The sequence below is a fragment of the Petaurus breviceps genome, unplaced genomic scaffold (assembly GCF_028583685.1).
Source record: "Petaurus breviceps papuanus isolate PSGF00001 unplaced genomic scaffold, PetGlider_PUasm1.0 140, whole genome shotgun sequence".
NCBI classification, from domain to species: Eukaryota; Metazoa; Chordata; class Mammalia; order Diprotodontia; family Petauridae; genus Petaurus; species Petaurus breviceps.
The window spans coordinates 48,019,965-48,036,103 of NW_027185698.1; the positions used below are offsets into that span (position 1 = coordinate 48,019,965).

The window sequence follows — 16,139 nt, forward strand, 5'->3', positions numbered from 1 at the left end:
TGTCCCTTACCTGGCAAAAATACAGTAGGAATAACTGGTGTCAACAAAATTTCACAACAAGAATAGCACACAATAAACACAGAAAACCATATTTTAGGGTGGGGCTTGAGCACAAGCTCCCCATCATTCCCCCCACCCCGAACAAATGGGGCCCCAAAATCTTGTGGTAAGGCGTGAAGGTCTCTTCTTCCATGGCTACTTGCTGCTGAAATCAGATGTAGAGCTGTCCCTGTCCTAAGGGGTCCCATTTGAGAAGTCAGTTCTTAATATGCTTGATGCCAGGTCCAAGGGTGACACATCACAGTTGCAGACAGGGGGTGACATCCAGCTTAAGCTATCAGGGATCTACAGGTGGAGGGTACCAAGCCTGCAGAAACAAATCTAGCAAACAAGGTGAACAGACAAAAAAATCAAGAAGAAGCAAAGAGACAATAACCAGAATATTGTAGCCTCACTCACGGTAGAATAAATGAGTTAAGGGTACAATTTTGTAATCATCTTCTCCAGAATAAACAATAGTTACAGTGTTATCCCTCCCATGTGCTATAATCTCTGCAGCCTTTGGAACATCATCTGGCTTCCATTTTACCCATACTTTAGCTCCTGATTTTATTCTATCAGGAGAACCAAATCCTTCAGTTCCTGTGACAGTTATTTTGGAAGGAGGGTCAGTTTTTGCAAGTGGTATTATTTTACAAGGAACGATAATCACTTGAACTATCCTATCATTTTTGTGAATCTGTATGGGCCCTTCACCTAAATTATGGGATGTTACAACAATTTCTCTTTGATAATTAGAATCTATTACTCTAGCCAATACAGGGGAATCTTTATATTCCATTACTATCACAGAGGGCCCCTGTCAGAAGTCACAGTGTCATCACAGAAAGATTTCAGATTTCATCTCTGTCACATAAGTATTGTGTGACTTTGGACAAGTCACTGTAGTCTGTGGACATTGTTTTCTTATCTTTAAAGTGGATTTAGACAAGATGACCTCCAAACTCTATTCCAGCTCTGTTGAATTTCCTCTTCTCTTCTCATATGTGTTTATTTCAGTTCATTCCAGTCAGTTTGGCATCTCTCTTCACCTATAGGTCTCCAAGGAAGATTCCTGAGCTGCTTGTGGCGAGTCAGTTAGATGTCTCTTGAGCTGTGGTGTTTTTGCTATGTGGTCATCTAATGATAGCTGAGTTTTATACTGCTGTAAAAAAAAAAATCATTTGACGCTCTGTTGTAGAAAACAAACAAAATAGGATTTCACCACTCATTTTGGCTTTGAAGAAATCAAAGGTGGTTTGTGAAGCAACATTTAACAAGCAGTCATACTTTGCTTCCCTTTTCCTGCCTTTTCTGTCTTTTATCTGGAAAGCTAACCTTTTTTTTTCTTTTAAAGACATTGGTCATTGTGTGTTTAAACTCATTTAGCAAACATATTAGCCAAGTGACTTGAAGGCTAAAACTTTGCTCTGTTGATTTTAGTATAACCGTTGCCAAACTCAAGATAACTTAAAATAATTCACCAACGTGAATGTGTTTAAGTGCCTGAAGAAAGGAGGATATTTTTAAGGAATCTAAAGAAGTTTGCTAGCTTAGAACTCAAATTTTTTAAAATCTGAGCTTTGGAAAATATGAATTTTAGGTTTCACATTAAGGTGTGTTTTCACTTCAGATCTTGGCATCTCCCAGTTGGAATCTGTATGTGGTAGCAAGAATGCCTAACTGTTATCTTTTAAAATAATTTTGATAAAATAAAATATTCACACAATGAATAGAGCGCCGGCCCTGGAGTCAGTGGGACCTGAGTTCAAATCCGGCCTCAGACACTTAACACAAAAACTAGCCATGTGACCTTGGACAAGTCACTTAGCTCCAATTGCCCTGCCTCCCCCCCCCCCCCCCCCAAACAAAGCAACACCAAATAAAATAACATTTTGAATGGAAAACTTTCGTCTCTCCCAACCATATCATTCCATTCTTTTAAAGCAGATGACTTCATGGAGAATTATAGTTATGATGGAGCATGATACTAAAATGAATGAGACAGTTAAATGGAGAAATCAAAGCTAAGTTTGAAAATTAATGAATGATGTTGTGCATATTTGTGTAGTACTAGCTCTGAGTGGTTGCTAACTTAGTTTCTCTTTTCAGAGCATTTCAGTGAGGTAAGATTTAACCAAAGACAAGTCAACTTTAAAAGTTTTCCTTTGGTAACTAACACTTGAATATGATACTGGTTTGTGATTATAGCTGTTTATGAGCAATAGCATTTGACAACTTAAGAAAAACCTCTGATTATCTGTTTAACCTCCTTTTGCCTCTAAGACCTAGAGTAAGAATGTACTTATAAGATCATTTGTCTTTTGTACCTTTGAACTGGAAATATATTTGATAGTCTGAATCTGTGACACTACAAACAACAGTCAGTCAGTCAACAAACATTTATTAAGCACTTCCTGTGTGCCAGGCATTGTACTTAGCATTAGGAATACAAAGAAAGGCGTAAGACAGGCCCTGATCTCAAGAAGCTGACAGTTTAATGGGGGAGACAGCAAGCATACAATTCTATTACGAACAAGCTTTAGATAGGATAAAGTGGAGATGATCAACAGAGGGGAGGCACCAGAATTCAGAGATATTGGGAAAGGTTCTTGTAGAAGATGGGAAAGGGAGCCATGGAAACCAGGAGGTGAAGATGAAGAGAGAGAATATTCCAGGCATGGAGAGTAGGCAGAAAGAATGCTTGAAGCTGTACCCCCTTCCAGGTCATAAAAGGTTACACACACTGACCTTGCCACAATTGTAGTGGGTAATGCATGTTTATAGATAAGGAAACTGAAATGAATGTTCAGTGGTTAGACAATAGAAGAATTGGGACGCAAAACTAGACAAAAAGTCCAATGCTCATAATCTTTTTTAAATGAGTGAAAAAGCATTTAACAAGAACATACTCTGTACAGAACACTGTATTAAGTAGTGGAGATAGGAAAAGAAAGGAAAAGACAGTCCATGCTTAAGAAATTGACATTCTCATAGAGGAAAGAACACTTATAGAAAGTTTCTGCTGTGAGTTAGCTGGAAAGGTTCAGTGGTTCTTAGGATACAGTGTCAAATAAATGGAAATTCTCTTTAATGTCTTTTCCATTTATTAAAAACTATGTTAGATCCTAATGTTGAAGCATTTGAAGGCACCAAGGACTTTGGTGGCAAGGCCTTTTCTTCCCTCTTCCCCACCCCCTTGGGTTGTCAATAGCTATAGATGCTGAGGAGGAGGGGAGTACAGCACCTGCTGAGGAATCGAAAAGGTCACATCTCCATAAGGGTTTCCTTTGATCCAGCAATACCACTACTAGGTCTGTATCCCAAAGAGGTAATAAAAAAAGAAAAAGGACCTACATATACAAAAATATTTGTGGCAGTTTCTTTTTATGGTGGCAAAGAATTGGAAATTAAGGGGATTCCCATCATTTAGAGAATAGCTGAACAAGTTGTGGTATGTGAATGTACTGTGCTGTAAGAAATGATGAGCAGGCAGATTTCAGAAAAACCTGGAAGGACTTACAGTGAACTGATGCAAAGTGAAGTGAGCAGAACCAGGAGAACACTGTACACAGTAATGGTAGCATTGTGTGATGATCAACTATGACTGACTTAGCTCTTCTTAGCAATCCAGCAATCCAAGACAATGCCAAAAGACTCATGATAGAAAATGTTATCCACACCCAGAAAAAGAGCTGATAGAGTCTGAATGCAGATCAAAGCATACTACTTTCTTTTATTTTTTATTTTTTGGATTTTTAGTACTTTTTATTCAGCAGTCAAACGAGGGTATATTTCAAATAAGCATTTTGTGCCATATCCAACGCCAGTTTAACAGACTAAGATTCCCTCCCACAAAACTGTCATTTATTTGGTCTGTCTGCAACCGTCTGCATAATGAATAAGAACTGCTACAAATGTTCAATATTCCAGCATATAAAACCGAGCAACAAGTATCTCAAAATAGTCATGACCTTAAAACAAATTTCTCAGAAAAAATGCAACACAAGATTGAGCTTCTGCAATATTATTTCCATATAAAACACTAGTAAAATATTTTTCTTAAAAATTAAATAATGAAATACCAAACCAATTATGTGCAGTACACACGAATAAGTCGAAACATCCAATTCTTGGTCTCTCTGGTGGCAAGAGGAGAAGTACTATCACATTTTGTGGCACTAGAAAGCAATTCAGTCAAGACCCGACTCATCATGCACTCGGTGAGAAAATGTTTACAGTCCTGTACTTGACCTTAAGTGGACACGTTTGACTGGAGTCTCCAAGAAGAGATCTTGTGTTTTACTTCAGTGGGTAGAAAATTAAAACTTTTTTTTTCTGACACAGCAGCCAATGCAATAAAAAAAAATATTATATATATATATATATATATGTTTGATCCTACAACTGGTTTCAGATACCAAATCAAGGAAAACTGGTAAGAACCTAAAGGGTCAGCACATCTCTAAGAAATGAATTTTGACTTCAAAACACAAAGAATACCTAAATAATCTTTCTATATGTATATCGTCACAAAATTCCTTAAGTACACGCTTGCAAAGCTACCATTTTACCTTGGGAAATCTGAGAATTAGCTGGAATGCTCAACAAATATCCTACTGCCACCAAGGTAAGCTAAACTCTTTTCTGTATTCAAACCATATTTCTAGCAAGTATAGGATACATTCCTCAGCCTCTTCCCTCATGCTGATCTTTTCACACTCCTTTCCCAATGATTAGCAAAAATGACAATATGTACCACCTGAACAATTTGTGCCATTTAATAAAAACTTGTCAAAAATTCTTTCCACTAAAGTAAACATCATCAATTTTTTGTTTCCTTCTTATTCTTCTCTAAGTTAGTAGCAACGACCTGTGTTCTTCGACATTTGGCTGCACTCGGACTAGAGGGATTGCTGTTTTCATTTAAGACCTTTTCTGTGACCCAGTTGCGTTTCCTCTTGTCTGCACCCTCTTTAGAACCAGTCTGATGAGCTCTTTTCTTTCTCTTTGCCACTGGACTTCTCAGCTCCTTTCCCCAAGTTTCCTGAAGATGTAAAAACATCTTCAGTACCAGTGTGTGGATCCAGTTCTTCCTTTATTTCTTCCTTCACCTCATCTTCAATCATTACTTTTCCTTCTTTGACCTCTTGAATAATTTCTTCAGTTAGGATGAAGTTCTCTGAATTAGCGAATGGAAGCATCTCAGACTCATGCAGTGCTTGCATATCGTACATAGTACTTAAATGGTCCCAGATGACTTTGGAGGAGATCTGCCTGCCTGTGTTCTGACTGAACTTGTCCCTGATGCAGATCGTGTGGAAGCGCTGGTTCACACCGATGGGCATGTGTCCCAGCATGGCGTGGAAGAGGCACACTTCCACCTCGGGGCTCTAGACCACGACTTCCTCGGGAGAGCCCGGCGCCGACTCCACGGGGCCCTTTTCACTGCTACCGCCACGGCCCGGGCCAGAACCAGGGCCGCCTCCGCCGCCTCCTCCTCCTGCGCTCGAGCCGTGGCCGCTGCCGCTACCGCTTCCGCAGGTGCCAACTTCGGCTTCCCCCATAGCTCGGTCCCAGCTAAGAGAGCGACGCCAAAGCACACTACTTTCACTTAATGTTTTTTTTTCCCTTTTGCAAACTGTAATTCTTTTTTTTTTTTTGCAATCTATTTCTTCTTTCACAACATGACTAATATGGAAATAGGGGGGAAAAACAACCCTAGCCTTCTGCCTCGTTCCCTTATTTATTTTCATGGCATCACTACTATCCTTCCAAGTCATCCATACTTGGAGTTATCATTTACTCTCCCTTCTCCCTCACCCTCCACACTGAACCAACTGCCAGGTCCTGATTGTTCATTTTCTATCCAGTCTCTCTTCCATCCCTCCCTTTTCTATTCTCATTGCTATTACCTTCATTATCTCTCACCTAGACTATTCAATTCAATTTAATAACTACTTATTAAAAACTTGCTACATGTAGGGCATTGTGGCAAGCACAGAGAGTTGCAAAAGATTACATTCTAAGCCCACAAGGAGTTTACAGTCAAGTAAGGGTATATAATATTCCCACAAATAAACATGACATAAGGTTGACTGTAATAAGGGCAAAATGGGTTTCTTTTATCCTAATGTGCTGGAAGAAAATTTCTAGAGGGAGTCAAACCTAACCCTAAATCACTTTCAGCTTCAGGAATTAGGGAAAGTTTCATTGAAAAAGTGATAATTAAGTTGAACTTTAAGGAAGAGAAGGATTTAAGCAGAGATGAGAGAGTATGTGCTAGGATTGAATCACCTTATGGAAATGTATGAAGGGAGAAGATGGTGTAATGAGATCAGGGGACAACTTCTGCCAATATCAGTAAGAAAAAAATTAAAATGGGAGCAGATGATCAAGGGGGAACATAGAGGTTCTGGTTTTGGAAGATGCTCAGAACTAATATAACCTTGCTTTTTTTTTGTCATGTGTGTGTGTGTGTGTGAAATTTAAAACAAATGGCTTATAAGTGCTCCTTGTTTGGCCCTGTTGTCAATAGGCCTTTGGGGTTGATTGAGAGACATCAGTAGAATTTATACTAACTCACTGAGAGCTACTTCATTGAGGATGTCATATAATGGGAAAAACTCTGGTCTCATTCAGGAGTCTTGGTTGTAGAAACAGCTTTGCCAGGAAGTCTACCTTGTGACCTTAAACAAATCACTTGCCCTACTCTTAGATAATAGGAGTATGGCTAGGCCATGTCTCACCCTCCACTTTCCACAGCATGATTCAGTGACTTCCTGCTTTGGTGGCATCCTATACAACATGCAAGCTATCTTGCTGATTTAGAATATTATAAAATGATATAGCAGGAAGAATTGTTAGGGATAATCTTAATCCAACCTCATTACAGACAAGTTGAAACTTGAGTCCAAAAGGAAGTAACTTACTGAAGTTTACTTGAGTAGAAAGAGTAAAGCTAAGATCTGAACCTAAATTCTTTGATTCAAAATTAAATATTCATTTTCCTATACGATTACTGTACTATATCACTATATTCTACTATAGCACTATGGTAGTAATTTGTTTAAGATCTTAAAGTTAAAAGGTAGGGCTAGAATCCGTTATTATACCTTTTAGAAACAATTCTGGCTTTTTGATGAATAAAGTTACATGGGGTCCCATGTTTTTATTATGAAGAATGTGTGCCTTTAAAAGAGTATGGACTTTAAAAAAAAGCATCAGTCCTACTTAAGCATTTTCTCAGTTTCCGTGTACATGGAGTATGCATCCTCATGATGTCCTATAGCCCTTGATTTAAATTCTTTGCAAGACTTAAAACAACAAAAAGTTAATGGCCACAGAATGGACTGTTCTGGGTACCAACTCAGAGCTGCAAATTCATGATTTCTGTTTTAGGATGGAGCCAAATGTAGCACAAGACTCATAGATGCCTAGAATATTAGAACCAACAAGAATTTTTTAGATTACCTACTCTTAACTTATTTTGTGTCATGGATTCTCCATTGGAAGACAGGTAGAGCCAATGAACCCTTTCTCAGAAGTATTTGTTTAATCACATGGAATAAAATGCATAGGAAACCAATTACATTGAAATATGGCTAACAAAATAATATTTGAAAAAACAAACGAGGTTTCCAGATCCCAAGTTAAGAATATTTGATTTAGTCTACCATTTTTATTTTACTGGTAAGGATACTGAGGTCAGGGAACTTATCCAAGAACATACAATTAGTGACTAAGCCAGAACTAGAATGTGCCTTTACTGACTTCCTTCCATTCCCATGTTCTTTCCACTGCATAGCCTCTTAGAAATGCGTATAGTAGCCTTTCCCCCAAGATGGCGCCAAAGGCAAAGAAGGAAACCATTGTGCCCCCCCGCCCAAGACAGAAGCTAAATCCAAGACCTTGAAGGCCAAGAAGGTAGTGCTGAACGGTGTCCGTAGCCACAAAAAGAAGATCCCAACATTCCCCCACTTTCCAGCAACCCAAGACACTAAGACTTCAAAGGCAGCCCAAATACCCACGGAAAAGTGCCCCTCAGAGAAACAAGCTTGATCACTATGGCATCATTAAGTTTCCCTTGACCACTGAGTCTGCTATGAAGAAGACTGAGGACAACACCCTAGTCTTCATTGTGGATATCAAGGCCAACAAGCATCAGATCAAGCAGGCTGTAAGGAAGCTATATGACATCAATGTGACCAGAGTCAACACACTGATCTGGCCTGATGGAGAGAAGGCCTATGTCTCACTTGCTTCAGACTATGATACTTTAGATATTGCCAGCAAAATTGGAATCATTTAGCCTGTGTCCAGTTATCTAACTTCACCTAAAATAAAAAGTTTTCCAGTTTAAAAAAATGCATACAATAGAAATACATATAGTAGGTGCTCAATAAATATTGAATGAATGTCACTTTATATTGTTTTAAAAGTCATATTTTTAGTCTCTTAACTTCCATTCTCTAGCACAATACTGTTCCATCACGGCAGACCAAGGAGGGAAAGTAGCTGTTAGTGGTGTTTTTGTTTCTTGCATAGCTTTCATAATATGTAAATATTAATAATTGTTTGCCATTTTGCAAAACTGATGATTTCTCATATCTCCATTTCAAGAAACTGAATCTACTGACAGTAACTGATTATCTAAGTCTCTAGGTTACAGGACTGCCTAGAGCCAGAGAGAATTATCAAAGGATTCCTGAAGAAGAAGAGTTTGAACTGGCATTTGAAGAAACTAAGAGAACATGGACTATTAGTGGTGGAGTCATAGCAGGGAGAGGGGGACGAAAGGAGGGAGCTGAAGGGATGAAGTCTGATGAAAGAGAATAACAATATATGTGCAGAGACACAAATCAGTATTAAATATATTTTATTTAGGAGTTGTTGGATTCAGTTGGCTGCAGGTCTGAGTAGGAGAGTCAGAAGAAATTTTCCATGAGGGAGCAAGTTAGTTGTAGAACCTTGAAGTACCGAATTGAGGCTTTTGAATTTGATATCAGGGGTAAGTAGGGAGCTATACAGTAGGTTGTATTGCAGTGTTGGAACAGGAAGCAGTCATTTGGGTTAGCAACTAAGCAGAATTAAAAACCAAAACTTTGAAATGTTAATTCAGTTTTTCCATGAAAACATCTTTCCTTTAGTTTAGATGTGTTTCTTTTTCAGTTTGGAGGTGAGTGAGAGACAGTGCTGAACTGACCCTATTTCTGTCCTTCCTGAAACGGTAACATACACTTTGTTTTCCCTTTGCAGATTGCATTCTCTCAGCACAGCAACTTTATGGACCTGGTACAGTTCTTTGTGACCTTTTTCAGGTACTTGTATTTCTGAATACTAAAACATTCTGCTCTTTGGATGTTGGGCAATTGGGGTTCTTAAACAGAGTGACTTAATTAAGTCAAGAATCATTAACCCTTTGTCTCTATGGCAGGTGGGTCTTACTGTGTTGATTAGCTGTGTTCTTGGAAAATTGGCTGTTTTGAGCTGGGATTTAAAGGAGACAAAAATAAACCCAGTTCAATCTGAAAAATGCTTGTTCTCCTTTATAAAATGAAGAATCTTTTTGGAATGTGAATAACTTCCTTCAGGATACCCATAGAAATATGGTTTGCAAATTTTGTTTGTGTCTCATTTTTTCATAACATTGAATGAGCCCACCTGCTCTAAATTTTGAATGATTAGGATATTTCTTCAGCTGAAGGGAAAGTATTTCAATTTTTAATAACATAAATATGCATGTTAATTTCAAGGTTATCTTTAAAATGCAAACCTGAGAACATTTGCAGTTTTTGTGATTGAGAGAAATCAGTTTTCCAATTAGCAGCCTCTCTTTATTTCCCTATACTGGACTTGAAATTGATTAGCAGATCATAGATCTCATTTTCCTGTCACCAAATGTTATACCACTTCATGTGACCCATTGTGGCATTTTAGTTTACTGAATTCTAAGATAAACAATTGAAACCAAGCACAGCCAGGGAAGCCCAGACTGTGAGATCCTAATGCTGATGCTGTTTTCATCTCTTTTTATTTATGTTTATCTATACACATGTGTATATTTATTTGTTCTATGAGCATATGATATGTGTGTATTTACTCATAGAACAAATAAAAGACATTAAAATTCATACAAGATGAGCTGCACACAAATTACTGCTTATACTTTCTGAAGATCTAAGGCTGCTTGATTGCTTGTAAGGCACTACCAAAAGAGGAGTTATTTCTCTGTGTTAGATGGCTTTGGGGGTTTTATTCAGGACTCTACTTCCTCTAAAGATATCCAACGAACGCTACAGAAGTTTGGGCAGAGAAATCAAACCTCAGTAACAAGTTCTGATTTGGACAGAGCATCCCATACTCTTACTGCCAGGAAACTCCTCGGTTGCGTCTTTGTCAGCAGATGGTAGAGTTCCTTTTGTAATCTGAATTGTTTTCTTAGTTAGCAGCTAGACAACACAGGAGGTAGAGAACTGGACCTGGGATCGCGAAGACCTAGATTCAGATCCAACCTCAGACTCTTTCACTAGCTGTGTGACCCTGGGCAAGCAGCTTAACATCTATTTGCTTTAGTTTCCTCAACTCAGAAATGGGGATGGGTTTATTGTGAGGATCAGATAAGATATTTGTAAGGTACTTAGTACAGTGTCTGGCACATAGTAGGCACTGTATAAATGCTTATTACCTTCTCCCTCAAGTTCATTCAGTACTTTTAGGCACAGTTGGTGTAGTAGTTTATAACTGCATAGCTAAAAGATAGCTTAGCTCTTCTGATAAAAAGACATTGTGATTGTATATACCATCTCAAGACTTTGAAATTTTGCCAGATTGGAGAAAGACTACTTTCAACTATTAAAACATTTTAAAAATCATTTTGGCTTCATTTTCAATCCTTAAGGCTCATGGAATCATCAGCATTTATTTCTTCTCATTAGCACTCTTCCAAAAGATTCTGTGCTGACTCAACATTTTCCATTTTCAGTCCCCTACTTTCCCTCCCTGTACATGTGCCTCCCACTCCAATGATTTGATAGGTATCCCTCTTTCTCTTTCTTCCTACCAACCCAAGGTCTTATCCATATCCTACTTTCTCTTGAGATATAACTACGTATATGATACTAAAAGTTTCATTTAAGCTAGGATACCAGAATTAGGACTTCATACAACAAATATTTATTAAGAAATTACTGTGTGCAATACATTATGTTGTATGTCATGATAGAGGTCCAAAGTTTAGAAATTTTGCAGTTCTTGTCTTTGTGGACCTTACAAGGGATAAAATAGCACATATATGTGTAAACTTGTTGTGTGTGGCCTCAGGATGCAAAATCAGGGTCAGTAGGTGGGAATTGTAGAGATAAATTTAGTTACAATATAAGGACAGGCCCTTTAAGCATCTGTGTTTTCATAAATGTAATGCCTACATAAATCCTACATTTAAACGTAGGATTTTCAGCATAGGAAATGGTCTTTGAAAGATGCCAAGGCTGAAAATTCATCACCCTATAGCCATCTTTTAACTTTAATGTAAAGTTTTAGATGACAAGTGCATTAGGGAATGAGCAAAATAAAGTTTTATGTGAAGTCAGGGATGGGAAAGAGAAGTTATTATTATTGTTAGGGATCAGGAAATACTTCATGGAATATGTGACCTTTGAGTTCAGTTTTAAAAGATGGCTGGGAATTGAACAGGCAAAAAGGGAGGAGAGAATATTCTATGTATAGGGAGAGGGAAAAACTCAGAGTGTTTTCAATGGTAGTACAGAAACAGTCCAGTCTGACTGGAGCACAGCAATACTAGATAATTATGGAAAAGTAGAGTGGTGCTAGGTTCTAGAGGGCCTTGAAGGACAAGTGAAGGAGTTTGAATTTTCATAGATAGACAGTAATGAACCAATTAAGCTTTGTTCATGGATAAAAGACATAATTATGCAAAGACATAATCTCTTTATAAGAAAGATTATTCTTGCAAAATTAAAGATGGAGAGAAAATAAAGGTGTGGAAATCAGTTGAAAGGTTATTCCAGTAGTTCAAGTAATGAGGCTCTGTAAAACAAAGTCAAAAGACTGAAGAAAAAAAAGAAAAAAATGTAAAGTATTTTTTTTAAAGCAATTGGGGTTAAGTAACTTGCTCAAGGTTACACAGCCAGTTATTATTTCTGGGTGTGGTGCTGAGTATCTGAGCCCGGATTTGATCCAGGTCATCCCGACACTGGAGCTGGTGCTCTTACTCGCTGAGCCACCTGGCCACCCCTAAGCAACTGGGGTTAAGTAACTTGCTCAAGGTTACACGGCCAGGTGTTTCTGGGTGGGTGCTAAGTGTCTGAGCCCGGGATTCAATCTCCAGGTCTTCTCAACACTGGAGCCGGTGCTCTTACTCCCTGTGCTACCTGGCCGCCCCAAAATGTAAAGTATTTCATAGCAAAAACAATTGACCTAGAAAACAGATCAAGGAGAAAAAACTTAAGAATCTTTGGACTACTTGAATGCCATAACCAAAATAAGCATCCTGTTACAAGAAATTATTAAAAGGGGGCAGCCAGGTGGTACAGTAAGTAAAGTGCCCACCCCAGAGTCAGGAGGACCCGAGTTCGGTTCTAGCCCCAGACACTTAACACCCACACAAAAACACTAGCTGTGTAACCTTGGACGAGTTACTTAACCCCAATTGCCCTCCAAAAGGCAAAAAAAAAAAAAAAAAGGATCAATTTCAGTACGAGCAAATGTTAGGAATTTCATAGATTTTAGGGGTGGCTAGGTGGCACAGTAAGAGCGCCAGCCCTGGAGTCGAGAGGACCCGGGATTGGTTCCGGCCTCAGATACTTAACACCCACACAAAAAAGCTGGCCGTGTAACCTTGGGCAAGTTACTTAACTTCAATTGCTTTAAAAAAAAAAAAAAGATAGAAAGAAAGAAATTATTAAAAGAAAATTGCCCACCTCTCTTAGAACCCCAAATAAAACCCCAGAATGAAAATTCCTAGGAACACATCATAGCCAAAATGCAGAACTTTCAGGTCAAAGAAAAAATGCTGCAAACAGCTAGAAAGAATTCAAATACCAAGGAGCTATAGTCAGGAACACATAAGGACATAGCAGCCACCGCTTGGAAGGATCTGACATCTTCAAATATGATATTCCATAAGGCAGAGTATGCAGCCAAGAAAAACTTACCCAGAAAAATTGAGTGTAATTCTATGGGGGATAAATGGGTCTTTAATGAAATAAAGGACTTCCAGGTATTCCTGATGAAACTTTGAAATTCAAGCTCAAAGTTAAAAGAAACAGAAAAACATACCATATAATCATAAAAGGATTAAACAAGGATAAATTACTTACCTTCTGATATGAGGAGATGTTACATGTACCCCTCATAACTATATCAGTGGTCAGAGAGCCAGGTTAATTAGACAGAAGGCCTGGGAGTGGTTCTCTTGGTTCTCATGATCTCAAGAATGGAAAGAAGGGGAAGAAGAATATGTTGGGATTGGCAAGGAATGAGAAAGGAAAGTTAGGACATCTGTTCTGGATGGACTAATGTAATGGCACCTGTGAATCCACACAGTCATTTCATGAAGAATAAGCAAATACTTCCTCCTCAGAGATCCCACATCCCTCTGGCTTGGAACAAGGATGATTTTATGTTGCTTAGCTTTAAGTGTTCAGAGGTGTGTGTTTATATTTCCATATATACACATACACACACGTGTGTGTGTTTATATACCTTTCCTTATGTATATGTGTATGTTTATGTATTTCTTTCTGTAAATATGTGTATACATACATACATATATATGTGTATATACACATGCATATACACATGCATACACACATATTTCCTTTGGGACATAGCCAGTGTGGAGAGTTGTCTTGCTTGACTATTCATGTTTATAATGGGTTTTGTTTTTTATTTTCTTCTCAATTAAAGAGGGGGAGGAGAGAAGACAGAATTTTGCTGATTAAATTTTTTTGAAATAAAAAATCTTCATTGTAAAAATAAAGAAAAAATAATGTTAAGAACAGAGAGAAATTCTGTCTTCTGTCAGAATACTGGAGGGTAAAAGAGTATGACACAGACAAGAAAGGGAAGGCAGACATCTGAACCCTTGAAGCTAAGCAGCAGATAATCAGTTTTGTTCCAGAACATTGGAAGCTGGGCTCTCTGAGGAGGGAGCAGCTGCTTGTTCTTCAAGGAATTCACAAGTGCCATAAGATGAGTGAGTTCATTCAGTCCGTAAGGTTCAGACAAAGAATATTCAGATGGTCGGTGGTATTGCTAGTTAGTGACTCTTTGTTGAAGAGAACTGAAGTTACTAAAGCACATATCCAGCACTTGGTATAAAGTCTCCCCAAGATATATCACACTTAATGACTACTACTTAGCTCTGTAATTCACATGGCACAAACAATATTTCCAGAAGGAAGCTAGAAAGCATTGCTAAGGATTACAAGAGGATAGATAATCTTGGGGAAGAACCTGGAGATTCTTAGGGGGACAGGTACAGGTATGGGTTGTTGTTTCCAGTCGAAGGCAAGGGCTTCAGAATAGATGTAGATTTTAGGAGTGAATAACTAGTTAAGAAAATGATATTGTGAGTGGCATATCACAAATTAACATTATCTCTGTTGTATTTTTATTTATTTTGTTAAACAATAACATTTTTCATCTAGTTCTGCTGCTCTTGAAGTTGGGTCTTCCTCGAGTTTGACTCCGATCCTAGAGTACTGAAAAGTTAAGTGATTTGCCCAGGGTCACACCAGTATTTGTCAGTCAGTCAAGATTTGAACTCAGGCCTTTGTCTCAAAAGTTGACTCTATCCAGTATGCTAATTTCATCTCTCTTGTTTTTTAAAAAGAAAAAAAAAAGAAACAAAAAAGGTAGTTCAACAAAATCAATACAACAGTTATGTCCACAGCTTATGTAATATTCCATGCCCTACCTCTGAAAAGAGTCAAGGGAATTGCATTTTCTCAACTAGTCTTAGAAGCCAATTTGGTTATTATAAGTATATAAAACCTGAGAATTCAAAAAAAATTGATAATTAAAGAAATGCAATAAGCCCAGATTATAACAGGAAATAGAAAGCTAAAACAGTCAAACTTAGACAAAGAAATTGAGGAAACCATAATTAAATTGCCAGAGAAGGAAATTGGGCTAGGATTGTTTGATTAGATTATTCATCAAATATTTTTATTAGAACTTCTGCTGTACAATTACTACAGTCCTGATTCCAATCTAAAATCCTTTTGATTTCTGAGGTTTGTCCACCTAAATAGTCACTGCCTCACCTTGGTATTTGGAGTTATTTGAGGCAGTTAGGAGATTGGCTTTTCATGAGGAACCCCAAAATGATTGCTTTGGGTTAAGTTATAAAAGAACATCATGATACCATATTCTGCACCCCCTTAGGAATTTAGTGAATACTAGCTAAAGGAAATAAGTAGTTAGATCATCTCAGTGTTTGTGTATCTGTTAGTTAGAAGGCTGATATTTTGCCAGTAAGGCAGTCACCAGAACTGGTCTGAGTAAAACCATATCTCACACATGATTTTAAAAGACCACAAACCAAAGCTTAAATCAACACTTGATTATTTATACCCCTCTCACTTCCTTTTGCTCCACATCTACCTTGGCACCATTTCCTTGCTCATTCAGGACACCAGCATAAGGAAGAACAAAGACATGAAATGGAGAGTAAAATACCTGTCCTTTGTTCTAGATGTAGCCCACCCATTTTAGATGCTTAATGCCTTATTCTTTTTTGGTCCCTCTACCACAGTGAGTTACTTGATCCTCTCAGAACTATTCAGAATACCAAATAATCACTTCTTTATGAAAATTAATCTTAATATTTCACAAGCTCAAATCTCAGAAAAGGAAAATATATTAAGCTGATGTTAAAACACACACACACACACACACACACACAAAGGACTCTTACCAGAAACACTAGTAATTTTTCATGAGTGGTTGGTGTACCGAGAGTTGTATAAATGATATTCCTCCCATTAAGATCTCCTTTTTAGTAATTATGTTTTCTACTGTGTGCTATAGCATATGAAGTAATTTATATGATTCTTATTTCAGCATTGTAAATG

The 16,139-nt window shown here is 37.9% G+C and overlaps 1 protein-coding gene and 1 pseudogene across 2 annotated transcripts in view; one reads left to right on the forward strand and one right to left on the reverse strand.

The window, feature by feature from the left end:
• The window catches only part of ATRN (attractin), a 237,717-nt gene that overhangs the window by 163,162 nt on the left and 58,416 nt on the right, over positions 1-16,139 (forward strand). For both annotated transcript variants that reach the window (XM_069071714.1, XM_069071705.1), the window contains exon 25: positions 9,298-9,359. In XM_069071714.1, the coding sequence (XP_068927815.1) occupies positions 9,298-9,359 (62 nt within the window). The remainder of the gene's footprint in view (positions 1-9,297; positions 9,360-16,139) is intronic.
• Positions 3,770-7,852, reverse strand: LOC138148843 (MRG/MORF4L-binding protein pseudogene; annotated as a pseudogene).